Source organism: Delphinapterus leucas, chromosome 3 (assembly GCF_059928025.1).
Source record: "Delphinapterus leucas isolate spDelLeu-1000000601 "Yukka" chromosome 3, BTC_Dleu_Yukka2, whole genome shotgun sequence".
NCBI lineage: Eukaryota > Metazoa > Chordata > Mammalia > Artiodactyla > Monodontidae > Delphinapterus > Delphinapterus leucas.
Window position 1 is genome coordinate 161175741 of NC_143131.1, and position 25260 is coordinate 161201000.

General features: G+C 50.8%; 2 protein-coding genes across 8 annotated transcripts; one reads left to right on the forward strand and one right to left on the reverse strand.

Annotated features, from left to right (window-relative positions):
- The first annotated feature begins 2353 nt into the window (after window positions 1-2353).
- Window positions 2354-20421, forward strand: ARF1 (ARF GTPase 1). 5 transcript variants are annotated; one of them, XM_089909858.1, is made up of 7 exons: window positions 2384-2473; window positions 10661-10798; window positions 12073-12174; window positions 18338-18522; window positions 18598-18708; window positions 18817-18941; window positions 19102-20421. In XM_089909858.1, exons 4-7 carry the CDS (start codon window positions 18375-18377, stop codon window positions 19261-19263), a joined length of 546 nt encoding a protein of 181 aa, XP_089765984.1. In that variant the 5' UTR covers window positions 2384-2473; window positions 10661-10798; window positions 12073-12174; window positions 18338-18374; the 3' UTR covers window positions 19264-20421. The 5 variants fall into 5 exon arrangements, with proteins under 5 accessions (XP_022419103.1, XP_089765984.1, XP_089765983.1 ...); XM_089909857.1 differs by lacking the exon at window positions 12073-12174; XM_022563395.3 differs by lacking the exons at window positions 10661-10798; window positions 12073-12174 and having other exon boundaries at window positions 2354-2473.
- C3H1orf35 (chromosome 3 C1orf35 homolog) lies at window positions 20226-24128 on the reverse strand. Of its 3 annotated transcripts, XM_022563394.3 has the most exons (8): window positions 23797-24030; window positions 23556-23706; window positions 23360-23405; window positions 23188-23267; window positions 22905-22977; window positions 22629-22714; window positions 21995-22120; window positions 21711-21912 (listed from the first exon to the last, which is right to left on the reverse strand). In XM_022563394.3, exons 1-8 carry the CDS (start codon window positions 23888-23890, stop codon window positions 21852-21854), a joined length of 717 nt encoding a protein of 238 aa, XP_022419102.1. In that variant the 5' UTR covers window positions 23891-24030; the 3' UTR covers window positions 21711-21851. The 3 variants fall into 3 exon arrangements, with proteins under 3 accessions (XP_089765981.1, XP_022419102.1, XP_089765982.1); XM_089909856.1 differs by lacking the exons at window positions 23188-23267; window positions 23360-23405 and having other exon boundaries at window positions 23797-24118; XM_089909855.1 differs by lacking the exons at window positions 23188-23267; window positions 23360-23405; window positions 23556-23706 and having other exon boundaries at window positions 20226-21912; window positions 23797-24128.
- Window positions 24129-25260: the final 1132 nt, after the last annotated feature.

The window sequence follows — 25260 nt, forward strand, 5'->3', positions numbered from 1 at the left end:
CCCATCCCCACCCCACCCCCATCCAGGGAACTCTTTAAGAGGATAAAGTTCTGCAGTTACATCCTGGACGTTGAGTGCCTTCACAAGTAGTGAGCTCCCCATCACTGGAGGAGTCCAAGATAATGTTGCAGCCTGCAGATGTACTGAAGCTCCAATGTCTCCAGAGGCAGGGTAGGGCCAGAGGAATAGTGAAGGTGCTGGCAACAGGCTTTCTGGAGTCCGAGTTCCAGGGGCTCAATCCTAGCTGTGTGACCTTGGGTGGGCTTGCAACCTCTCTGACTGCCAATAACCTGGCACAAATGCTGTCCACCTCACAGGTGCCACACACAGAAGCTGCATGAGGTACCTGCCAGGCCTGGGGTCTTGGCATTTCCTATTCCCTCTCTCTCCTGCCTCTGCCCCTTTGCTCTTGCTGGTACTTCTGTCCCTCTAGCCACCTTCCCCAGGGGGCCTTCTTATTCAGCATCCTTGTGTCTGACCTTGTATTTGGACTCAGGGACCCCCAGAGGGGAGGAACTTGACGCCAGACCCCAGCCAGGCCCCTGGTGTGTGTCAAGCTGAAGGTGAGGATCTGGGCTGGGGACTCTGAGCCTGACAATGGAGGTGGCCATGGATGTTGGCAAGCCCTCTAGCCAGCTCACTTTGCCCCCTCCTGGCCAAAGCTGGGTAGGCACCCTGTTCTGTCCATCCCGTGTTTCCATCGCTTGGACTCCAGGGAAGGGGGCAGGGAGGTCCTGGTGGGCACTGGGGCCTCACTCTCCCTAGGCAACTGCCTGACACCTCCTGGCTCTCTAACAGGTCTCCTGCCAAGGGCAGGGATCCTTCCCCTGAGGTGCCCACCATGGGCCTCCCATACCTGTCTGGCCTGAAGATGCCTCCTTTTCCCAAGGGAGGGGGGGCACCAAACCAGAACAGAATCAGGAGGAAGGTAAATTAAGTAACCTGGGGATTACACAGGAATCCATCTTATTTTTTAAACTGTGCGCGTATCTTTCACATGCTCCTTCCTGTGTGTGTGTGTGTATATATATATATATATATATATATATATATATAAAAGGAAGCTCTGAGGACACAATAATCATTTGCGACAGTCAGCTGCGGGTCAGTTCTCTGGGGGTAGAGAGCCAGCACCACCAGAAGGTTCTGTGCCCCTCTCTGGAGATATAAACCCCTGAAGGCACTTTGAGTGAGCATTGTGATGTGTTTACAGCATTGCGGGGGGGCAGCAGCTGAGGTGCAGAGCACAGGCTGGTTCTTCCATAGATAGTGAGGTCTGGGGGAGGCTGGGTCTCGAGACGGGACTGGTAGGGTCTGGCTAACAGGGCCTAGGGCCCTCAGCCTCTCAGGAGAAGAGGTCATCAGTGTTTGGGGCAGGAGGGCTGCCGTGGGTGTGTGTGTGTGTGTGGCTGGGCAGCCCTGGGGAGGGCTGGTGAGGTCCTAGCCACCCCAGCCCAGTAAGGAGGCCCTGCCCAAGAGGAGTGGGTGGGTGGGTGGGGGGGCAGAGAAATGACAGGAGCCTGCCGGCATACTGCACAACACCTCAAGGCTTTTCTCTGCCGGGCAGGCTCCTGGGCCAAGACCCAGGTGATGGCCTGCTTTGCGCCCTCCACAACATGCAGGGCACTTGGGGAAGAGGCCCCCAGCAATCTCACCAGTGACTCTTGATTTGGGGACCCTTCACAGCAGCAGGAGGGTAGTGGGGGAGAGAGTTCAAGTAGCACAGGGGTGGAGGGATGGTGCGGGACTGGGGGTTGGGGGGAGGCCACAGTCAGACCCCCAGCCGGGAGAACGTGGAGAGGGACCACGACAAGCCCCCTCTCCCTTCTGATCAGCTCAGGGAGGCTTCCCAGAGGAGAGGGCTCCCCCGTCTGTCACCTGGAACCCGCCTCGGTGGCTACCTCGGGGGAGCGCTGTTCCCTGCCCAGCTTGGCTCCCGGCTCCGCCCGTGCTACTAGACGCCAGCTTTATTTGATCTTGGGTCTTGCTTCTTCAGGCCGGCTCCTCGGGCGCGCACGGGGCTGCGTGGGTCACTGCAGTCACCCGAGCTGAGGCTGGGGAGGGGAGCTGGCACCTGGGAACCGCCCTCCCGGGACCGCAGGGCCCACCCGGGACTCAACCTCTGCATCTGCGAAACGGACGCGAGAGCTCCCCCAGGGCGCAGCCGTACTCTGCCGGGGCTGAGGGCGAGGGGGGTTGGGGGCGGGGGGAAGGAGGGGTGCGCGCAAGCGCAGCGGTGAGAGAGGAGTCGTCCCTGAGCCCCGCGCCTGTCCGCGGTCCCGTCCCCACCGCCCGCCCAGTCTGCGTGTGCACGCCGCAGCGAGAGAGTGGGCGGGACTGCGGGCGGGACCGCCCCGTTCCCCAACGTCCCCCGCGGCAGCAGGCACTGACGTGGCTGCCGTCAGAGCCGCCATCTTGTGGGAGCGAAACCAACGCCTGCCTCCGAGCAGCAGCTGCGCCGCGGCCGCCGAGGGTGAGGCTGGGCCCGGGCCGAGGGGGGCGCGGGGGCTGAGTTGAGGCCCGGCGTGAGGCTGGGCCGGGGCGGTAAGAGCCGAGACGGGTCCGAGGTGAAGCCAGGCCGGGCGAGGGGCGAGTTGAGGCCGGGCCGTGGGTCGAGGCGGGGAGCCGAAGTGAGGTAGGTAGAGGCAGGGAGCCGAGGCCCGGCAGGGTCCAGGGTCGAATAGAGGCCGGGGGCTGAGGAGAGGCTGGGCCGGTCTGGGGGTTGAAGCCGGGCCTGGGACCGAGGCGGGGCGGGGCAGATTGGGTGCTGTGTGCTGGGCCAGGGGTCTAGGCTGGGATGGGGGTCTAGTAGGGGCCGAGCTGGGTCGGGAGCCGAGTCGAGGCCGGGGAGGGGGTTGGTCGCGCAACCCTCTCCTCAAGCCCCCCAGAGCCGCCGGGGCGGGCGCCCGGAAGTCCGGCCCGCAACGCGGGCTCTCCAGGAAGCCTCGCTTCCTGCTCCGCCTGCGAGGCCTCCTGCCTCGGGGTCGCGAGGACCAGGAAACTGAGGCCCGCAGCCCGGGACGCGGCCAAGGTCACACGATGGCCAGGGTTTGAGCCCAGTTCCTGTCTGTTCCGAGCACGGAGCCGGCGAGGCGGGGCGGGGTTCGGGGTCCGGGTTCCAGGGCGGGTGCTGTGGAGCTGGGGTCTGAGTGGGAGTGCCTGCGGCCCAAGGAAGCCCCCGATGGACGCGCTGGCGGCACTGTAGGACCCCTTTATCCAAGCTTGCTGCAACCCTGGGATTGCTTCCTGGGTGCCTTTGGCATGGATTAGAACACACTTCCGAGCTGGTGAATCTTTAACCTACGTTTGGAACGACCTGTCCAGGGTTGAGGCGGCCTCCCTAGCAGAGCGTCCTAAAGCTTTCTTGTCGCCCTGTCCAGGTGGTTACGGGAGGTAAAACGGTAGCTTTGTTAATAAGGCTTGGCAATTACAAAGTCCTTAAAATATTAGCTAATCAACTGAGCACTTTTGAGCTCCTCAAAACACCAAGTTGCTGTTTTAAATGAATCGAGCAAAAATGCACAAGAAATCATTGGCAGGAGACAGAGGCAATTCGGACGATTTGGGGAGGCCCCGGAAGTCGCTGTTGAGAGCTGTGTAGTTGATGTAGTTGTAGCTGATGTAGTTGGTGTTAGAGTAGTCAGCTCTAGTTCTTGTTTCAGAACTGGTGGTCAGCGTTTTCTTCTGCTGGCTGTTTGCGTGGTTGCTCCTGCATTTCTGGCAGTGTGTGTGTGTGTGTGTGTCTCTGAAGGAGTGCGAGATGCCATGGCGCATGCTGTGTGTGGTGTTCTTGGAGTTTTCAGAAACTCAAGAGTAGCCAAAACTGGAAGAACTTTGAATGCATGGTGTTGTTAGCTGGGTCCAAAATTATGAAGAATTGAGTGTGTATGTGTTTATCACAAATCTGGCCACTTTGTTAGAGTGTGCCATAAAGGTTTTCTCTAGTTAACGGGTAGAATGTAGTGTGCCTGTTCACTGGGCATGTCCTGTTGAAAACAGATCCTTGTCACCTGGGCATTAGAAACCTGCTGTTTCCCGTGAGGGCTAACTTCAGATACAGGTATTCAAAATTGCTACTTCAGAAAGATTTAAAATAGTTGGTTTGGATAATAGCTGACTCACATGCTGTCTGCTCATCATTGTAAGAAAGTTAGTAGAAAGCAAAAACTGGTTCTGTGCTTCTCACAGTTCTGGTTTTTAAATCATGTGGTTTAGCTATTTGCTTTGCCTCTTGCACAATGTGAAGAGGGCGTTCAGACCTGCTAAGCCACCTCTACCAAAGATCAGACAGGGTTTGAAACTACAGGAAGGTACACCTGGACTTTTCTGTTTACTTTAGTAGAATTCAGTATGGACCATCAGCCACTGAGGTGATCTCCAGGGTCGAATGGCTGTAGGAATAAATCTAACATAGGGGAAAAACCCTTGTGCAAGTTCACAAATAGTATATTAACTTGGTTTGAGAGAGTTAAATCAGTTTCCTTCAAATTCTTCAAATTCAATGTTGCCTTGAGATATATGAATTTAAATCTGCTCTTGATCACAGTTCAGGCTCACCAAGCATTTCTGCAGCCTTCCTGAGGGTTGTGATCACTTACTGAGCTGGTGTTCAGACCCAGCTAGCCTGTGCTTGCCATAGCATTTATGACTGGTCTCTGTACACGTTGTCCCATAGATATTCTCCCCTTTGACCTTCCAACCTTTGTAGGATTAGGAGAAAGAAGGAAATAAAATGCACATCTGTCAGAGGTGGTTGGGAAAGAAACATGAAAAATTCCTTTCAGTTGGGATCTTAACATTAAATAAGAACTTACCTCTTTTGTGGTCTGTCTGCTCGTCATTGGTGTGGATGGTGTTAGAGATGTCCTCCCAGCACCATCTGAAGTGGTCTTTTGGAAATGTTTTTGACCTAATAGTGGGTTGGGTGTAACACCTCCTACTGGCAGGTAAAGGAGGGCTTGGGAATGTGTGAGTGTGAAAGAATGGGGGTGAGGTTAATTTCAGAGTGTGAGCCAGGGAGAGGGGAATACTTCATCCTTAGGTTCTTATCCTCTCGTGCTTGTTATAAAGTCTTTAAAATATAGTATCTGTTATAGCTATACAGCTCTATCACTATTCTGGAAGGCAGTTCAACATTCTCAGATGGTTCAGATGGCCTGATTAGCTAGAAAAAATGTGGCAGAATTTAACACAGAAACATCAAAGCTCCTTATTCCTAGGAGAATCTGTTAGGCCCTCACCCAGTTCTTTCAGCCAAGCTTCCTTATATGAGTGGGAAGAAATGGTGAAGCTATCTGTTGCAGGGACTAACCTCCATATTCCTAACAAACCCATGTTTCCTGGGTTTTGCATACATTGGAGACAAGAGCTTAGCAGCCTGTCATCACATAGAAAGGGAAGAGTGGGACTTATCACTCACTGAAAAAGAAGAGACAGAAAAAAAGCATACAAGACAGGCAGATTTTACACACATAGCATTCGGGAGCGATTCTCTTTAGGAGGCAAACATTTTTACACACCTGAGGCTACAGGGGTAACTGTTAGTATACAGCATAAATTAACAGAAGCCCCAGTTATGATCCATGCACATTTTCAGAAGTTAGAGATGTACAGTATATTTTAGAAACATTAATTAATGTTTAATCAGAATTTAGTAAGTTTTGCTCCTCAGAGGGATGCTAGCAAGCTAGAAGAGTTTGTCTCCAAAGAGCAAGTCATATGTAAAATAGCCAACATCTTTCAGTTTGTATTGTACATCAAATTATTTTTGCAGTGATGTATGTGGGAGCTAAACAGAAAGCTTAATAGTACTAGGTCTCTGAGGTCCTGGAAATTTTTAACATGAAGTTTTTAAGTGTCCTATCAGTGTGACTTAGGGACAAATGGCCAAGAAAGCAGTTTCAAGATTCTGTCTAGACTTATATGTGAAGAGTAGGAACGAAGGCAAAGTTAGATGTGCCTGTGTTTTGATGACAGGTTTCAGAATAAAGGATGTCTTTAAAAATTGCTGTTAAGAGGGTGTTTTCCTGTCAAGTATTCTATCATCTGTAGATGAGCATGCAGTTCCTAACTGATTGAATCTATTAATTTATATTTAAAATACTGTATCTTTTGTCAGTTTTGGTGATGTAACTTTGCTTAAAATAATTATAGCTTTTAGCATTTCTCTTTTGTCAAAGTGATATGAGATCTTGCAGATTCCTGGGGAGATCACTGAAAATATATTTTTAGTCACTGGTTGCATGTACCTGAGGGCAGGTTTAGGAAGCAGATTGTGTACACACCTCTCCTGTGGTATTGAACTTTGCTGAGATGGACGTGTTTGCCCTGAGTAGTTATCTGTGTCTCTACAGCCCAGATTTCCTCCTCACTGGAATGTCAAAGGAATGTTCAGAGTCCATCACACTCATGTATACTTTTAAACCAGCATGAAATTCGTCATTGAGTTGATAGGGTTTTTTTTCTGACAAACTAATTTTTCAGAAAAGCATATGTGTATGATTAATCTTTCTACTTTTTCATACTTAAGGCCCTGATAAGTGTTCTTTTATGATTCTTTTCTCCTCTTCTTGACAGTGAATCTCTTGGGTGCCCAGGGAGGTGGCCAGTAGAGAAAAAAACAGGTGGAGATAGAGAGATGGGCGGAGGAAGGTGCGTGAGTTCTGGGCAGAGGAGTACTCACTGGCAAAGTATAAGGCTGGGTGGAGACGCAGGGCCATGACAGTGAATGGAATGGAAAAGCAGGCCAACGGGACACAGTAAAAGGAGTGGGCACTGAGTCAGACCTATCAGGAGGAAAAGGGAGGAGGTGCCATTTGAGAAGAGGTATAAGGGAGTGGGGGTCCTGTGGGTCTTTGGGAGAAACAAGAAGCTTCTCCCAGGCAGGGGAACAGTAAGTGCAAAGGCCCTTAGGTGGGAGTGCACTTAGTGGTTTTGGAGACCTGCCAGGAGCACAGGAGGGGAGAGAAGCCTGCTGGTGTGTACCAGTGGTCCTTTGAGGGATAGCCCCACAGAAAGGGTATTTTGGGAACTTGTGGGAGGATTTTGGGCTCTGCCAATGGTGAGAGGCAATACTGATATTTAGTACGTTTAGCAGCAAGAATGCATTCAGCATGACTTTCATATAGGTGAAAAATCTGTTTATATCTTAAACCTAATTCTGTTTATCTACGGAGTCAACGTGTGTGTGTGTGTGTGTGTGTGTGTGTGTTTGGTTTTAGTAGATGTTCTGAATTTTCTAGGAGGTAAACTACCTTGTAAATTAAGGGTGATTGTATTTTGTTCTTTGCAGAACTTTACCAAGAGTTGTTCTCTGTTTCCGGTGGTGGGACATTTCATGGACACAGCAGGTTCTGAGTATCTGAGATGCTGGTGTATTTGTGGCAGTCTTCATTAGGTGGTTCTCTGACTACCTCCCTTGAACGTGTAGTGTGGTCATGACCAATACTGAAGGTCATGTGTTATATGACACCATCTTTCATTTCCGTGTTACATTTTAGTTGGGGCAACATGGGTTTTTTGCAGTCTGGTGTGTATGTTGGTTGTATTGTCTGCTAGTTTCCTTTCTGGATGGCAGGGGTGGTGCTGCGAAATGCCATGGGGGTGTTGGCTCTGATCTTCTTAAAGAACCTGACTTAGTCTGACCTCTCCTAACAGGACCCTCTTGCTGGCATTGAGAACACCTTGCAGAGTGGAAGTTCCAGGCTTTGGGAGTGCCAGAGGAGAGATGAGGTGGCCGGGACCAGGTGGATAGTGATGGGGAAGCACCTTTTCAAAGGGAGAGGTGATGGGACTTGCCAGTAAAGTAAACAGATTTGAGGATGAGAGGGACAGAGAGAGGAATTGTGAGTGTCTCTGGGGTTTGGGTCTGAAGAACTGGGAGGAAGTTGCAGAGGGTTAAAGTGGGAAAGAGTGGGTCCTTTATATTTGAGGATTAGATTTTGATGGGAAACCCATGTGTTAAGGGGGTAGTAGAAGAGAAGTCTGGAGGTGAGAGGAAGCCTCAACTGGGGTCCCATGTAGGGGACTGCGTTCCTCTGGGAGTGAATGGCTGGATAGGGGCAGTACTAGGGAGTGAAAGTGCAAGACACTGAGTGTGATAGGACTGCTGGTCACCTGAGGCGGGTGATGGGGACTGCTGGGAGGTTTTAAGCAGAGGATGGCAGGAGCAGGTATATGAATGAAATTTCCCTGAGTCCACGGCTGTCCAGGGTTTGAAATGTGAGGAGAGGTAGGAAGAGGCCTATTGAGAGGTAGCTGTGGCTGTTCAGGCCAAACAACGAGAAGTTCCCCACAAGGACATTGTCCTCCCAGCCAAGACCAGCTGCTTGGAGAGTGAGGCAGAGGTTCCCCCGAGTGCTCTGAGCTGGTGCACCTCTGGGTGCTCCTAACAAGGGTCTTAGGAGGGCAGATCTGGCAGGGGGCTTGCTTCAGAGGTAGGAGGATCTAACAGAGGCTCTCAGCCACTGCTGCACTTTGCTATTCTGTGTCTTCTGGGAAGCCCATCACTCAGAAAAAGAGGTGGGGCTGTAATTTTTTTTACATTTTGTTTTCAAAATGAAAGTTCTCTGCAGGCAAAAATCAAGTTTTAGAGATTGGTTTAATCATTTTAATCACTCACAAAATCCCCTTGTGCTGAAAAAGCCTCAGGGGGCTGCCTGCCACTCTGAGAAGTTTGAGGAGGAAGAACTGGGCACTCTGACAGCTCATGGTTGGTTGCAGTTCCCTTTTTCTTCAAGGGTGTGGAAAGGGGTCCGAGCAACGCTGGCTTCTCCAGAGCCCCACCCTTGTGCCTGGAGAGGGTCCTATGTCTGCACCATGGGTGCAGGTGGCCTCCTTGAGAAGACACCAGAACAGAAACCATAGGGGCTTTAGCATGTTTGTGGTGATCATATAATTAAAGAAGTAGAGTGACAAAAACAAACTAATGTGGTATACTTCACAACAGAAATCAGAATCCTGAATTGCCTTCTCTTCCTTGTTCTCACTACTGGAACTGAAACATAGGACTGTGTTATTTGACAGGTGTGCCTGTCCTTTCTGTCAGGATCATGGGGACTGAGACTTCAGCAGCTGGAGCTGTGTGTGTGTGTGTGTGTGAGTGTGAGAGAGAGAGAGAGAGAGAGAGAGTCCCTGCGCTCATGTTGAAGCTTTTAGCTGCATTGAAAGGACTATAGTGTAACTGTGGATCAGTCTTTGACATTGCTTGGCCCAGAGCCTTGTTTGCCATTGAGGTGAGGTTGGAAGGATGAGCACTCTGTTCCACTTGTGTTTCACCATTTGTCAGTTGGATTCATTGAGTACTCTTGAGCTTTTGTGTGCCCAGGGCTGTGCTCATCACACAGCTACTCCTTACATGAGTGTGCTGACTGTTAGCCCCACAGTGTGTCGAGGGTATGCTGAGAGCAACAAAAAGGAAAGGACTCTTCCCTGTGGAAGGTGGCATCTGAACTTGGCTTCAGAGGTTGAGTGAAGGGCTCGGTGGGCATGGCATAGAAAATCAGTATGGAGAGGGGACTGGGAGCCAAGGTCAGAATATGGGCCTGAGTGACTTGCTGAGGAGTTCCAAACCAATGGTGCTCTGTTTGCCACTAGGATGGGTTGAAATACAATTCTAATTGATTTCCATAGAACCACTGATGTGCAGAATTAGTAAGGAGTTGGTGGTCAACACTTTTCAGGGTATCTGGGTGGTTTACAGTTGCCTGTAGTTTCTCTAATCCTGCTTTGCATTTTAGTCATAAATTGCTTTGTTTCCTCCATTTTCAGTTTAATTTGTTATACATTTTAATGTTCTGAGGTTGATGCAAATTTGTTTTTGGTTCTGTTTTTTCGGTCTTTTGATCTCTTTTTCCAGTAACAATTTCTTTAGACTTAAGTGTGTTTGGAGTCAGATGGAGGGTATATATGCCCTGACTTCTGGAGTAGAAGTGCTCGTTAGGGTCCATGGCACTGGCCCCACCACAGCGAGGGGTCCAGGCGCCGACCACCAGGTCTGCAGGACCTGGAAACCATTCCATCACTGTTGCCCCATCCCACGGGCTAGCATACTCAGATGGTCCTGCATAGCTACAGGGGGCCAGGAATGTAGGTTTACTCTGGAAGGCCTCAAGCCCAGGGACAGATCTGGGAGAAGAAAATACCAAGGAGCAGCCAGCGTCTGCCACCAGGACGAATGCGCAGAACTGTGAGAAATGCTCCTGATGTAGCATCCGAGTGAGGCCTCAACTTGTGGGTATCATCCACTCTTTGTTTTACTCCAGTTGGAGGCCGCATGACATTTGTGTTCAGAGGTCCTACATGGATATTGTTTTCATTTGGGGTAGACCATCTGGTTATTTGCTCCCATCTGTAGATTTCACGTCAGTGTAAGTATCTTTGGTAATGGGCTTTGAGAACAGTTATGTTAAAAAATAGTAAAACTTTAAGACTATGAATAAGGGAGAATTGCAAAAGATAACTAAATGTATTCATCAGTTAAATGCTTTGGATTTTGTAGTTATTGGTAAGTAGGATTAATTGCAGTTTCGCTGTCCACGCTCGCCTTGTGGTTTGTATGCTTGTTCCGTTAGACAATGGACAGTGACTCTTGGATGTTCATGTTAGTGTAGACCAAGAGCTACATTCATGAATGAAACTCATTTCTTGTTGTCATTTTAAGGATTTCACCTTGAATCTTAAGCTGGCCAAGAGGGACCTAAATTGAATTTCACTGGTTGCTCCTCCTAAGAATCAGACCTGACCGGAAACCCCTTCCTTCAGCTTTGGGAGGCAACTTGCAGGGCATCTGGAGACCAGGGTTAGTGTACTAGTCTATGGATTTCTGGTACTCATCGTCCTCTGGGGGCGGCGGTGGGGGGGTTGTTGGGAACGGGACTGCTGCATAGAGGCCAGGTCTAGTGCCTAATTGATTCCTGCAAAACATCCTAAAAGTTTTGTTGTGAAAAACAAAAAACAGTCTCTCATTGGAATTCACCTTTAGGAGCAGACCAGAACTATACAGTTCTAGAATGTTTTTGCATGTTCTTTCATTTATTCTTTTTCTTTGTATTGAAAGTTCAGAGTCAGTGTAGATGAAATGGGTGGAGGTGGTCAAAAGGTACAAACTTCTGGTCATAATATAAATAAATCCTGTAATAAGAGGTACAGTATGGTGACTGTAGTTTACTGTACTGTATTTATATTTGAAAGTTGCTAAGAGAGGAAATCTTAAAAGTTCTCATCACAAGGAAAAAAAGGGTGACTGTGTGAGGTGATGGGAGTTAACTAGACTTTTTGTGGTGATCATTTCACAATATATACACATATCAAGTCATTATTTTGTACAACTGAAAATAATACAGTATGTCAGTTATATCTGAATAAAACTGAAAGGAAAAAAAAAGTTCAGTCAACTTAATTACATCCTTTGAGTGTCTCAGGCTGAATATTCTTCCTTCTGAGCGTGTTGTTGATTCTTATCTTCATCACAATTGTGTTAGGCCTGTGAGGTGTATCTGCCTATCACTAGTATTGGCACGTTCAGTATTCTTATGCTAATTTTTATGAAAAAGTTACAACATGTAACGCTCTACCCAATAGCAGAAAAATGTTAGAGCTACAGAAATGGAATGTTGGACTAATAGAGTAATGACTGAAGGCTTTATTTAGCTTATGGGGTGGAGCTACAAGTTGATGTACAAAAAGCAGTTTGTAGCAGATTATATTATGTGATCATATTGCCTATGAAAGTAGAGGACCCCCACCCCTTAAAATTAAATCCTACATGTCAGGGATGAATTAGGCTTTTGAGTGGTTGATAATCTAAGCACATATTTGACTGCTTGAAGAATGAATGAAACCCTTGTTTTATAATGTATATCAATTCCTCAGGAAGATCTTCACTTTGTTAATTTTCCTCAAATTAGATATTAAAATTGACATTATGAACTATTGAGCTGTACATTTTACTATATGTAATTTACACCTAATAAACCTGACTTTTTTTAAAAAAAAGCAAAACGAAAAAAGTTCTGATGTCACCTAGCTGTTCATTTGAATAGGGGATTCATCCATGTGATCTCTCATTTACAGAGGGACCAGAACAGCCCATCACATCTGAGGCACAGAATAGAATCCAAACCCTTGTTTTTTGCCTCCTTGGGTCACATTTTCGTTTCTCAAGACATGCTCTAGGTTAGTGGTTTATTCTTCCTACTGATTCCCAGCAGTTTGGGTCATCTTGATATGGATACAGAGATTTTGTTAAGTAAACCAGCTCTAACAGTTTCAGAAAATGTGACAAACTTTCCTTCTGCAGAAGTGAGCTGCACGGCTCTGTAGGGGAGGGCTGTCCCGTGCTTATCTTGAATCCTCTGAGGCTTGTTAGGAGATGGCAGCAGGCACAGGTAGAGCTCGTGGGTACATATATTTCTCTTCATCAGCTAAACCAGTCACTGTGGATTCATTTACTGGAGTGGAACGGGTGTAAACTCACGCTACATTTTTTCCTCCCTGCACTGGCTTTCCCAGGGAGGCCTGTTGTTGGCCTTGGCCTGTAGCCTAGTAGGTCTTTGCATGCAGGAGTGTAGGCAGCCAGTTGTGTCCTGTTCTTTGCTATAATGTTGAACTGCCACCCTATCATTGTTTCTGGTCCTAACCAGAAAAAGGAAAAAACCATTCTTAAGGGGCTGTGTCCGCTCAGAGCTTTCTGTCTCAGGAAAGAGACGTGCTGTTGTTACTCTTGCATCTTATGAGCCAGCTGGAAGGTGCAAACTCAGGCAGGTGCGGGGAAGTGCTCTTTTGAGAAAATCAGCAATACTCACGGCCATTACCGTGAACCTGAAAAACAGGTTTTGACCTTAGTGCTAGGGATCCTGGTAGAGGAAAGGGTGAAATAGGCCTAGGCTGGGCATCCTACAAGTTAGAACCTGTGTGGAGAGGCCACGGAACAACTCTCATGGTCACTGTTGAACCTTTCCACTGTGATACTGTGTTAGGTCAGGAGCTGCCAGGGCCCCTGGACCAGGTGCAGGGTGGTTATAGATAGATGCTTGTATAGTGGGAGAGACCAAGTGCTGTGTGTAGCGTCTTAAACCCTAGAGTTTGTGCTCATCCCCATCCAGGTTCAGCCACCAAATATATGGCCCACTTCCCCTTTGGGGCTTCAGGACTTGAGTAAGTTAAAAAACTGTGTGGAAGGCAAGGACCACACTGATAATCAGGGCTCAGCAGACTGCACGGCCAAGGCAGGCCAGGGGTGAGTGGGCAGACACGCTTGGGTGGGGAGGGGAGGAGGCTCTTGGACTGCCATGGCTGTGACTGACTACATTTTGAGGCTGACATGCGGGTGTGGGCCTGCTGCTGGGCCCAGTTTACCTGGAATGTTCCATCAGTCCCATGTGGGAGTTGGGAGAGTACACTTAACCTTTTCACCCCTTAGTGCCCAGGTTTTTGTGTCAATTTGTAGGAACGTAACACTAAAACAGGTATAAAACAAGTATAAACAGCAGTCTTCCATCCTGCCTCCCAGGGATAGCCCCTTTCATGCCTCACTGTACTAAATAGTGTGCTAATACTGTTTCTCAGTGTGTCAGCTTTGGACAGTGAGGGTTGGCCCTTGAGACCGCAAGTTCTGGCCTCAGCTTTCCAATACCCAGCAATGACAGTCAAAGTATCATGACTGAGTAAATATTGTTCACTGCTGAGTCAAGTGGTGACTGGCTTATGGTTTCCCTCAGGAAATCTTAAAATGACTTCTTTGCATTTTCATCCTTGGGTTTTTTTCTGTGTACCTGTCATTAGTTTTTCCCAATTCCCCTAGAATTGCCAAACCCCACGTTTAAACCGCATAGGTAACTGTTCCTCTTTTCCTGGAACTCTCCTCCTTCCTGCTGCAGCCTGTGCTGGCTGCTGTTCAGGCCTGCCTCTGTGTCTCCCTCCATCACCTTGGGGGCACCTTCTGCCTGTGGCAACCTGGAGAAGAAGGCATGTGTGAAGCCTTGCATTTCTGACCTCTGTTCTGCCCTTTGGCTGATACAGAATTACAGATTGAAAGTGCTGCTTATGTCTCTCTTTTGGGGGAACAGTTTGAGGTTCACCACATAACTGAGGGAAAGGCATGGAGATTTCCAATACCCACATAGCCTTCCTCACTATATCCCCCACTAGAGTGGTGCATTTGTTACAGTTGATGAACCTACATTGATACATCATCATCCAGAGCCCATAGTTTACCTTAGGGTTCACTCTTGGTATTGTGTGTTCTGTAGGTTTGGAGAAATGCATATTGACACATATCTACCATTGCAGTTTCACACAGAATAGTTTCACTGTCCTAAAAATCCTTTGTGTTCCACCTATTCATCCCTCCCTTCCTCCTAACCCCTCACAACCACTGAAAGGATCTTTTTACGTCTCCACAGTTTTGCCTTTTCCAGAATGTCATATAGTTGGAATCATAGGTGTGTAGTATTCTTAGATTGGCTTCTTTCACTTAGTAATGCACATGTATGCTCCTCCACATCTTTTCATGTCTTGATAGCGCCTTTTTAGTGTTGAATAATATTGTTTGGATGTACCACAGCTTATCCATTCACCTACTGGAAGACATCATGGTTGCTTCCAAATTGTGGCAAAATTTTGAATGAATAAAACTTTTTGGAATGAATAAAACTTCTGTAAACATCAGTGTGCAGGTGTCTTGTGGATGTTAGTTTTCAGTTCCTTTGGGAGCATGATTGCTGAATTATATGTTCAGAGTATGTTTTGTAAGAAACCTCCAAACTGTTTGCGGACAGCTGTACCATTTTGCATTCCCTCGGGTAATGGAGGAGAGTTCCTGTTGCTCCACATTCTTGCCATTGCCAGCGTGTATTCTGGATTTTGGCTTTTGGTCATGCTAATAGGTGTGCAGTAATAGCTCATTGTTTTAATTTGCATTTCTCTGAGGACATATGATGAGCATCTTTTCATTGCTTACTTGCCTTCTGTAAACCTTTAATGAGGTTTTCATTAAGATCTTTGGCCCATTTTTTTAATTTTAAAATTAAATTTGTTATTGTTGAGTTATAAGTGGTCTTTGTATATTTTGGATGACAGTCCTTTATCAGATGTATCTCTTGCAGATATATTCTCCCAGTCTGGTTTTGTCTTTCACAGAGCAGAAGTTTGTCATTTTAATGAAGTTCAGTTTATCAGTTATTTCTTTCATGGGATCATGTCTTTGGTGTTGTGTCTAAAAAGTCATCACCATACGCAACGTAGATGTTGGTCTTTTAAATTGCTCCTAGTTTCCTCCCTTTTTTAAAAAAATATTTATTTATTTGGCTGCGTTGGGTCTTAGTTGCAGCATGCAGGACCCAGTTCCCTGATCAGGGATTAAACCTGGGCCCCCTGCATTGGAAGCTCGAGGCCCTAGCCACTGGACCACCAGGGAAGTCCCAGTTTCCTCTTTTTTAAATCTTGTGTGTGTGTGTGGATTTTTTTCACTTTGGTTGTGAGGTCTGCTGTTCTCTGTGTCCTAATGCCCTGTTCTTGTTTTGTGGGCACCAGGTCCCCACCATGTCGATGCCAAGGCTGTGTGTGGGTTGGGGATTTTGTTTATTTTTTATTGTTTTTTTCTTTTTAAATGTCTTCTGTCTTCTCTCCAAATTCTTTGTTTCAGGCACTTGCACTGGGGGCTTCTTAAAGGGAGATAGGGGCGTGGCTGTTTGAGGGCCTCCAGGTGCAAGAATCCATAGGTCCTTGCTTTGAGGCCTCTGGGTTACATGTGAGGGTCTGCAGGGAAGTGTGCCTCCCTGTTGATTTTGCCCATATCTGTCTGTTTCCAGCACAGTGCACCCCATGCCCTCCTCTGCCTGGATGGTGGAGTCAGGGCCCCTGGTTCAGCCGCTCCAAAAAGGTCCCTTGGCTCTCCTGCAGGGCTGAGGATGAGCACTCGGTCAGGGTCAGACCTCACCAAAATTTGCTGACTTCTGTCACCTCTTTCCACCTCCCCCCACTTTTCTCTTTTGAGTCAGTCATCACTTATTTCTTTATTGGTAACGATTTCAGGAGTAAGCTGAGATAAATGTGTGTGTTTAGTTTATTCTGTCTTCCATAATTTATCATTGTCTATAGGAAAAATGGCTGTCTGCAGAAAAGGAAATATAGTAAAGATATTTTTAAATTTTAATTTTATAACTAGGTAATATTATTCAAAACCAAAAAGAATTAAAGTGTTGAAAGTGCACTGAAGCCTGCTGGAAGCGCCTCCACGGGACACCTCTAGGACCATTGGAGCATCTAAGTCACAGTGGGGTAGTGATTCTGACCTACTGAGTAAACTAGGAATGCACAAGTTCACACTATATCAATATATGGAGAAGTGGTTCCTTGCAGTAGAATGCTAACTAATAGCTGGAAGGAATGACTCAATAGAAAATCACCATCTGACAGTCCTCATGGTAATAATTCAGCCAGGAAATGTCAGAGTGCTAAAACTAGAAGGTGGAAGTTGGATGAGGAGCAGGATGTGGACTTAGTCACCAAATACTCACTGATGACTAAGGCAGAAAGTAACTTGCAGTGGAGGCCTGGCGACTCCACCTGAGCCTGTCATCAGAGGTGATAAGGAATGGTGGGGATCTGGGGCACGCCCCCCAGGTGGAGTGCAGTGGGACGTGCCTGTGGCAGGCCCATATCTGTGTCCTTCATGGGTCTGGCCTCTGACCCCAGCAGTGTCCATCCAAAGTCCAAAGACTGGGGAGCTCATTGTTACTTCTAGGGGGGTCAGGTATGCAGGGCAAGGCTCCTTCCAAGCCTTGACAGTGGCTTCCACCAACACCCTCTCAGAGGTCAGGTGCAAGCAGCTCCTGCCTGCTTGGAACAAGTTCTCTGTGGTTCATTTGGTTTTCTGTCAACACTCACACAGAGTTCTTCCCAGTTGAAGGCTGCCCAGCTCTCCACAGCTTGACTTCACCATAGGTGCCAAAAGTCCAGATTCCTGGCTTCCCTGGTGGCACAGTGGTTAAGAATCCGCCTGCCAATGCAGGGGACACAGGTTCGAGCCCTGGTCCAGGAAGAGCCCACATGCTGCGGAGCAGCTAAGCCTGTGCGCCACAACTACTGAGCCTGTGCTCTAGAGCCTGCGAGCCACAGCTACTGAAGCCCACATGCCTAGAGCCAGTGCTCTGCAACAAGAGAAGCCACTGCAGTGAGAAGCCTGTGCACAGCAACAAAGACCCACCTCAGCCCTTAATTAATTAATTTTTTTTAAAAGTCCAGATTCCTAAGCATTTGAGAAAGTGACCGTTTTTTCCTAAGGCCTTGTTTGCAAATAAAACAGTTGAAGGAGGAGAGTACTGAGCATGGAGAGGCCAGGCCTGGGCAGCTCTGGTGCCTTGCGCGCCTTTTGGGACAGGAGATCCTCTCCTCCGTGAGCCTCACTCTCCCACAGCTGTGGTCACTTGTCCCTTCCTATAGGTCTGGGTGTCTGGGCCTGGTCTCTGACCTTGGGTCCAGCCAGCTCAGTGGTATCCTAGTGTTTCTGCCCTGCTGAGTGAGGAGAGCCTGGTGGGAGCCCAAACACAGCACACATGTTCTCGTACAAGCATGTTGCTGCACCACACAGGCCTTCTCCTCTCTGGGACAGCACTGACCACAGCTCTTGGGAAAGTGTCCCCTGGCAGGCTCCCCAGGGTCATTGTTGTGGGCTCACCCTTAGACTGAATGCCCTGGTGTGCCGCCCTAGAGCCCAGGTGTTCTCACTCCACCGGTCCTGCCTGCAGGGTGTGCTAAGCTCTCAGCGTGTTGGGAAAGGTTGGCTTTTGGTCTCTGCCATGGGCCCTCCTAGCTTCTTGTGTGTTAGTTGCCTTAACATTGGACTGTTTTTCACTGAGACTTGGAGCAGTTGGGAGACATGGTAGGGCCTTGGAGTGGTTGTTTCTGGCTCCTTGAAAAGCTCTGTATTAGATTATGGAGAATCTAGCATTCATTTGAAAGCCACACCTCTCCACGCATGTTGGACATTGCACCCCACAGTGGCAGGTTGTAGGACTTAGAGGTAAGTTACCCTGAGGCCTTGGGCGTCACTTCCTGATATAATGGCAGTAGCTGCTTCAAAATCCGGTCAGCCCTGTTCTAAGATTCCCATTCTCTCCCTTTTAAGGGTGATTTTAGGGCTCAAGAGGCAGGCAGGCAGGACTCTTTTTCTTTTGGATAGGAACCAGAATTTCATCAGCTTATGCCTTGTGAGTTTTCAGGAGAGATAACAGGATGTCCATCTGTCTGTCTGTGGGTGAGTCTGTCTCTGAGCTGCTGCTGCTTTGCTGGCCCTGGGCAGCATAGAAAGAGACACAAGGACTCCTTGTATCTGCAGGTTTCTCTGGCCAGTGTTGCTCCCACCAGTCTACAGCATGGGGAATATCTTTGCAAACCTCTTCAAGGGCCTTTTTGGCAAAAAAGAAATGCGCATTCTCATGGTGGGCCTAGATGCTGCGGGAAAGACCACCATCCTGTACAAACTGAAGCTGGGTGAAATCGTGACCACCATTCCCACTATAGGTGAGGAGGCTGGGCCTCGGGAGGCTAGGGGGTAGTGGTAGCCCTAGGGAGAGCCTCACACTGGGTTTCCTCCAGGCTTCAACGTGGAAACCGTGGAATACAAGAACATCAGCTTCACTGTGTGGGACGTGGGTGGCCAGGACAAGATCCGGCCTCTGTGGCGCCACTACTTCCAGAACACACAAGGTGAGGGTGGGCCACCCCATTACAACCCTCAGGAGGGGGGCTGTGGCCTTTGGGAGAGGTTGGGAGTGTCCCGGGTGCCTGCACTAATGCTTACTGTTCCCTATGCAGGTCTCATCTTCGTGGTTGACAGCAATGACAGAGAGCGTGTGAATGAGGCCCGAGAGGAGCTTATGAGGATGCTGGCAGAAGACGAGCTCAGGGACGCTGTTCTGCTCGTGTTTGCTAACAAACAGGTACGCATGACTGAGCCACCCTGTGTGCTGGTGGTGGGTGCACATTAAGCAGCCAGCCTCTCAGCGATGGAGGTCTGACGAGGGGGGGGTCACAGGTCAGGTGGAGAGGGTTCCATGCAGTCCCCTTGACCCACGCCTGCTCTGCTACCCTCCCCCCTAGGACCTCCCCAATGCCATGAATGCAGCTGAGATCACGGACAAGCTGGGTCTGCACTCTCTGCGCCACAGGAACTGGTACATTCAGGCCACCTGTGCCACCAGCGGGGACGGGCTCTATGAGGGACTGGACTGGCTGTCCAATCAGCTCCGGAACCAGAAGTGAGCTGTACTCCTCTCTCCTCCCTTCACACTCCCTCCTTCTGCCCTCGCTTTACTCTCATGTGGCAAACGTGCCCCTGTGGTGTGAGTGCCAGAAGCTGTCTCCATGGTCGGTCACAGTGTGCTTCACCATGCTGTAAATGTGCAGACGCAGCCTGCAACTGGGTTTTTATTTAATGTAAATAGTTTTTGTTTCCAATGAGGCAGTTTCTGGTACTCCTATGCAATATTACTCAGCTTTTTTTATTGTAAAAAGAAAATCAACCCACTGTTTAGTACTGAGAAGGGATTTTAGGCACACGGGTCATCCAGGAGTCGCTGTGTCAGAAAAGCCCGATGTTCCTCTTCTGGGCTTTACATCTGTGTTGAGATCCATTTTGGTGGTTGGTTTTTAACCCACTCAGTGCATTTTTTAAAATAGTTACAAATACAAGATAAGGAGAACACTTGAACACACAGAAGGGAGAAATGTGCCTAGTGTAGGTTCTGCAGTAATGGCCTGAGTCCAGTCCACCAGTGGTCTGTTTCCCGTTGGGAACGTGAAACGGGGCAGAACCAGCTATGATCCATTCTGCATGGTCACAATAGGGTCCCTGTGATTTGCTCTGTCTTGGGTCATCCCACACCCCATAGCGTTTGTGCTTGTATCTGTGCTTACATGGCTGCCCAGGAGATGGGCTGGAGGCTGCAGCCACCACTCTCAGACCCCTTGGAGGAACCCCAGCCTTTTCTTGGGTCAGCATGGGCACTTTGGTTGGAACGCTCTGGTTTGAGCGGGAGCCCTGCAGTCCCCTTGCTTGCCTGCTCCGGGCTCTCTGGGGTCTCACCAGCAGGAGCGCGGGTGGTCATCCTTGAGCCCCAGCCCCTCGGAGCCCCTGTCTATGTGTGCTTTCACTCCCTCAGCCTGCAAGGGTCAGATTTGCCATCGAAAAATGATAACCTCTACTTTTTTCTTTTGTATTTTGATAAACACTGAAGAAGCTGGAGCTGTTAAACTTTATCTTGGGGAAAACCTCAGAACTGGTTTATTTGGTGTCGTGGAACCTCTTAATGCTTTCAATACACAATTAGTAATCAACTGTTTTGTATACTTGTTTTCAGTTTTCATTTCGACAAACAGGCACTGTAATTACAGCTATTAGAATAAAATCTCTTAACTATTTCATGGCTCTCCCATTTTTGGGTGCCCCTGACTGACAGTCTGCCTCTTGGAAGCTGGGCAGGGACAGCTGCTTCCTCCCCACTTAGGGAGGGCAGCGTTGCTCTGACTTGCCCTGTTCTCTCTCTCTGCCCATCCCTTCCCTGCCACCCCACCCTTGTCTCCCTCACCCCCTCCCCCACCGCTTCACTTTCCCATGGGTGGGTGTGGGTGTGTCCCAGTGCCCTTGTGGTGACCACCTCATTGGTCTCATGCTGGCAGTCCAGCCCCCTGGTCCCAGTCTTGGCAATGCCTGGTTGTGAAAGGAACGGCAGGGTCACCAATATGGAGTATGCCCAAAAGGCTTAGGGCCAGGTGGTATGTGGAGGAAACCCCCCACCCTTCCTAACATCCACCCTCTGTGGTAACCCCCAAGCCAGCCAGCTTGTCCTCTGGAGGGGCGGGAACCCCTGGCCAAGCTCCACGTCACTGCCACAGCGATTGACCCATGCCTGGCTGGGTGCTTTGTGCACCTGTGCCATAGACCCCGTCCCACTTTTGCAGGGGTTGTCCCTCTGACCTGGAGCCCTTGGCACCCTTGCTCCCCCCACTGGGTGCAGGCATTGGCAGGCGAAGTTCCAGGTGTCCTTTCCCCCAGAAGGCAGGCTGCCCCACCATAAATAATGATCTGCTCTAACAGGTTGAAAACCAGTGCTGAGTGCTCTGAAGACAGAATTGCCTTCAGCTCTCATTTCTTTGAAAATCAGAAGCAAAACAAGAACCTCAATAATGAATCCAGGCTGGGTTTTGTCTTTATTCCAATGTGGTTGTAAGATGTTTTCACTTTTTCTGTGGAGGGCCAGGTTGTATGTATGCCTCCCAGCCTTGGAGATGGGGGGCCGGGTGGAGGGAGCCAGTGCCATAGCACGCAAAGGGGATGGGGGTGAGACAGTGGTTAAGAGGTCCCTTGGTGGCCTGGAGAGACAAGGGTGGCTCCAGGTACAAGTCCAGCTCCCCATGATCTAAATGCCCAGGCTGCCCCTTCTAGCATGCTCACCTACCTGCAGCTGAGCACTGTTTGGCCCCTCTGCCTTCCCTGCTGGCCAGACATGACCCAGGGCTCTTGGTACACCTGAGGTTGATGCAGGGGACCAGGCCAACATGGGACCCCAGGATGCTGACCACCAAAAGGACAGTGCCCCTCCCAGTGGGCTTGCAGGTAGTCTTGCTGGAACTCAAGAGATTTACCACATTTTCACACATCACGTTCTATTGTGACACATGACAACAACCTTCCCTTTAGTATGAGACACTTTCCACTTAAAATAAGTTTATTTAAGTACAAAGAATGAGTCAACACAAAGAAGAATAGCAGTAGGCATACTTGGCCACAACTAAGCCTCTTTGGGGACCTGGGGTGACCCCCACAGGCCAGCCCTCCAGATCCCTGGGCCTCAGTCGCTGTCATGCCTGCGCTTCCTCTTGCAGCAAGTCGAGGAGTCTTCTGAGTCATGCCTAAGGGAGACCAAGGGACACCTGGTGTGAGGGGCCCTGCCTGCCCAGCACTGTGTCTCCATCCCCAGGCAGCTGCACCTACTGGATGGGAGCAGGGGGCTGTGAGGAATCCGGCCCCTTCCCGTGCTCCTTTTCTTTCCTCCTCTTCTCTTTTTTGTGCCTCTTCTTCTTTTTCTTCTCTTTCCTGCTCTTCCTGTGGCTTTCAGGGCTGCAAAGGGTGATACGGAGTGCCAGGAGCCTCGGGTTTTGGGGGTCTAGCCGGGGGTGGGGCCACCACAGTAGCCACTGACCATGTGTAGCCATTTCAATCTCAAATCACTAAAGGAAACTCCTCAGTACCATGTGTGGCCAGTGGCTACCATGGTGGGCATCACAGACACATTCCAACCACGGCAGAAAGGTCTGCAGGGCAGCACCTGACAATCTCATGGCTCCTTCCAGCCCTCCCATTGGGATGCCCCTGCACTCTTGGGGCCGGGTGGTGACCCCCTCCTGTGCTCCCCAGACCCTCGCACAAGTGGCCCATGTCTGAGCATCCTCCTCCAGGGCCCCTGACCCTGCAGGGGGTTGGTAGGCAGTCGTGAGACCGCCCCAGGGCTCAGAATCTCCAGAGGCTCCTCAAAAGAAAAAAGGGGCTGGAGCTGGGGAGTTCACTGACTGGAGAAGCAGCCAACATGCTGAGAAAACAGTGAGTTCTGTGCCCTGGGAGGCCTTACCCCGGCTCCACCTTCTCCTCTGACCGAGGCTTCTTTTTGGCCGAGGCCGGGGAGGTCCCTGTCCGACTGCTCTCCACGCGGTGGTGCTGCCGAGAAAAGCCACAAGCCACTTGGGGTGTGCGGGGCGCCCTGGCATACCGACCGGCGAGAACCAGCCAGAAGCTGGGAGGGTATCCCCAAGGAGAGACGGCCTGCCCCCACGGCCCTCAACAGGAAGAGGCACTCAGACCGCCCCCCACCCCACCATGGGATCCCAGGACGTTTGGGGGTAGTTACCGTGAACACTGAAAGCCCCAGCTTAGCAGCCTCTTTGTCTTCCCGGGACAGCGCCACTCGCCCTGCAGAGCCACTGCGGGGACGTGGGTGAGATCCCCCCATGGTGAGAGACACCCCCATAGACACACCCACGGCGAGGACCGCCCATCCCCAGGCCTCCCTAGAGAAGTGGTGCGCCCAGACGACCCGTGCTAGCGTCCACCTGGGCGGCTGACAGTGCGGAGCCCCGAGGAGCCACGCCCTCGCGATTTCTGGGGCCCCCAAGGACCCTCTGGCCCCGCACCTGGAGCTCCCCAGGCCCAGGAGCCGGTCCACTCCCTTCTCGGGGTCACCTCCTTCCCGCTTACAGACTTCGACAAAGTCCTGTTGGGGAGGGGAGTGCAAGTGCTCACCGCAGCGCAGGGTCAGACCCCTCCCAATCCCGCCCCCGCACTCCAGGAGGGCCCACCTCTCACCTCCTTGCTCAGGCCGGTGGGCTGCTTCCTTACGTTCTTGTAGCCTCTGCGGGGGCCGCGCGTGAGCTTCAGGGAGCTGCGGGCCTCGCCTCGGCCCCTGCCCCTGCCGCGCCCCCACCCGGAGGTAAACCAACACCCTCCCCGCCCCCCCGGCCCCCCACCCCCACCCCGGCCCAAGCTCTCAAGCCGCACTCACAGCGCTGCCATGAGCGCCTCCTGCTCCGCCTGCCTCACAGCCGCCAGCTCCTGCTCCCGGCTCAGACCCGCGCTGTGCTCCCGGCCCTTGGCGTACCAGGTGAGGTCACGGCCCTTCTGCCAGCGGCCCACCGGGGCCATGAGCGAGTTGCCTGCGGGGAACGGAGCGCCGAGTGCTCGGCACGGCCCGCGGGTCGGCGCACCCCCAGCCCGCGAGCCCCCGGTCCCTGCGCCCCACTCACCCAGGTAGTTCTCCCTCTGCTTATCAGTCTTCACATCCTCCCAGCTGAACTGGTCCTGCCCGCCGCGCACGCCGCCCCGGCTGGAGCCGAACATGGTAACAGGCAGTCTTCTACCTCCGGACTTCCCGGTACCCAGGCCCCACAGGTCCCCGCTCCCACTCACGCGTCGCACGCGGTGACGTCACGCCTGCGCCAAACCCGTGCGCTTGCGCTCTGTTCCCCCCTCACCTCCCGAAGGTGTCCCGCCCTGGCGCGCCTGTGCCTCTGTGCCGGCCCCCGAGCGCTTGCGCACTGCCGCGGGCCCAGCGGTGGCACTGGCAAAGGTGCGGAGGCTGGACCCGGGCACCCCAATGACAGGACAGCCGTTATTAGAAGTCACATTATGTGGGTGACGCCCCAGAGTCACTGTTCCCATTGTGTGCCGTGTTCCCTTGGCTGTGCCGGCAGAGGGGCAGGCACTGGAGAGACGTCTGCAAACCCGCACTGAGTTTCCCGGCTATGGCTGCTTGAGGTTTCGATCAGGTAGCAGGCTGCCCCAGAGACAGGGAGCGCCAAGGTCAGGTCGCGCCTGCACCGCTCGTCCTCCGCCCTCGGGGGTACCGGCTGTGTCCAGTTCCCAAGGAAGCACACCTCATCGCGTTCGTTCCCCAGACAGCACAGAGAACGCCTCAGTCACCCACAAAGTGTTGGCAGATGCTTCTCATTCGGCACCGTTTCGGTCATTGCTGCTGTCAGGTGATGGCTCAGTATCCGAAGTAAATTGAGCTAGTTGTAGGGCAAGCGCGTTCTGTTTATCACCAGAGCGAACCAGACTAGATTCAGTGATAACGGTGCTAGTGAGTGGAGGGGTGCCACTCTATTAGCCAACCCCTGCTGAATTGAAACCGTAGGGTGAACAAATGTTCTCTGAGGAATTTACAGCAAGGTGTCAAGACTGTTATTCTGTATGCCCTTTGTATTAGTCCTTTCACAAGACACTGCCCTCCTGCAGGTTACTCAGTGAATTCACCTGATGGGCTGGCAGGACATTAAATGAGAAGAGGCCTTTCACCTGGCCTTCCTCTGAACCTGCTTTCTCGGGGAATCCCGCACTTGCCTGACGGCTGCCGGGGGCATCCTTGACCAACCCAGGTTGGCAGGGCCTGGAGTGGACAGCTGCTGTGGGGGCCGGGGGGTGGTGCAGTGCAGTAGATGTCCCCGTGCAGCTGTACAGTGCTGGTGTGGTGAGTGGACCAGAAGGGGTTGGCCTTCTGATCTAGAGATAAGGTACAGGGTTCATCTCCCACAGGCTGCTGGCTCCTGCCTCCCAGGTCATGAACAGAATGCCGTCCCCACCATCTACTATATGACAGTGCTCTACAACTGGCCCTCAGGTTTATGAAAAGGAGCCTGACAACCAAGGACCTAACGAGAAGCAGCCCCAGGCCTGGGCCGGGTCAGCTGCCTTAAAAAGGCTGGGAATTG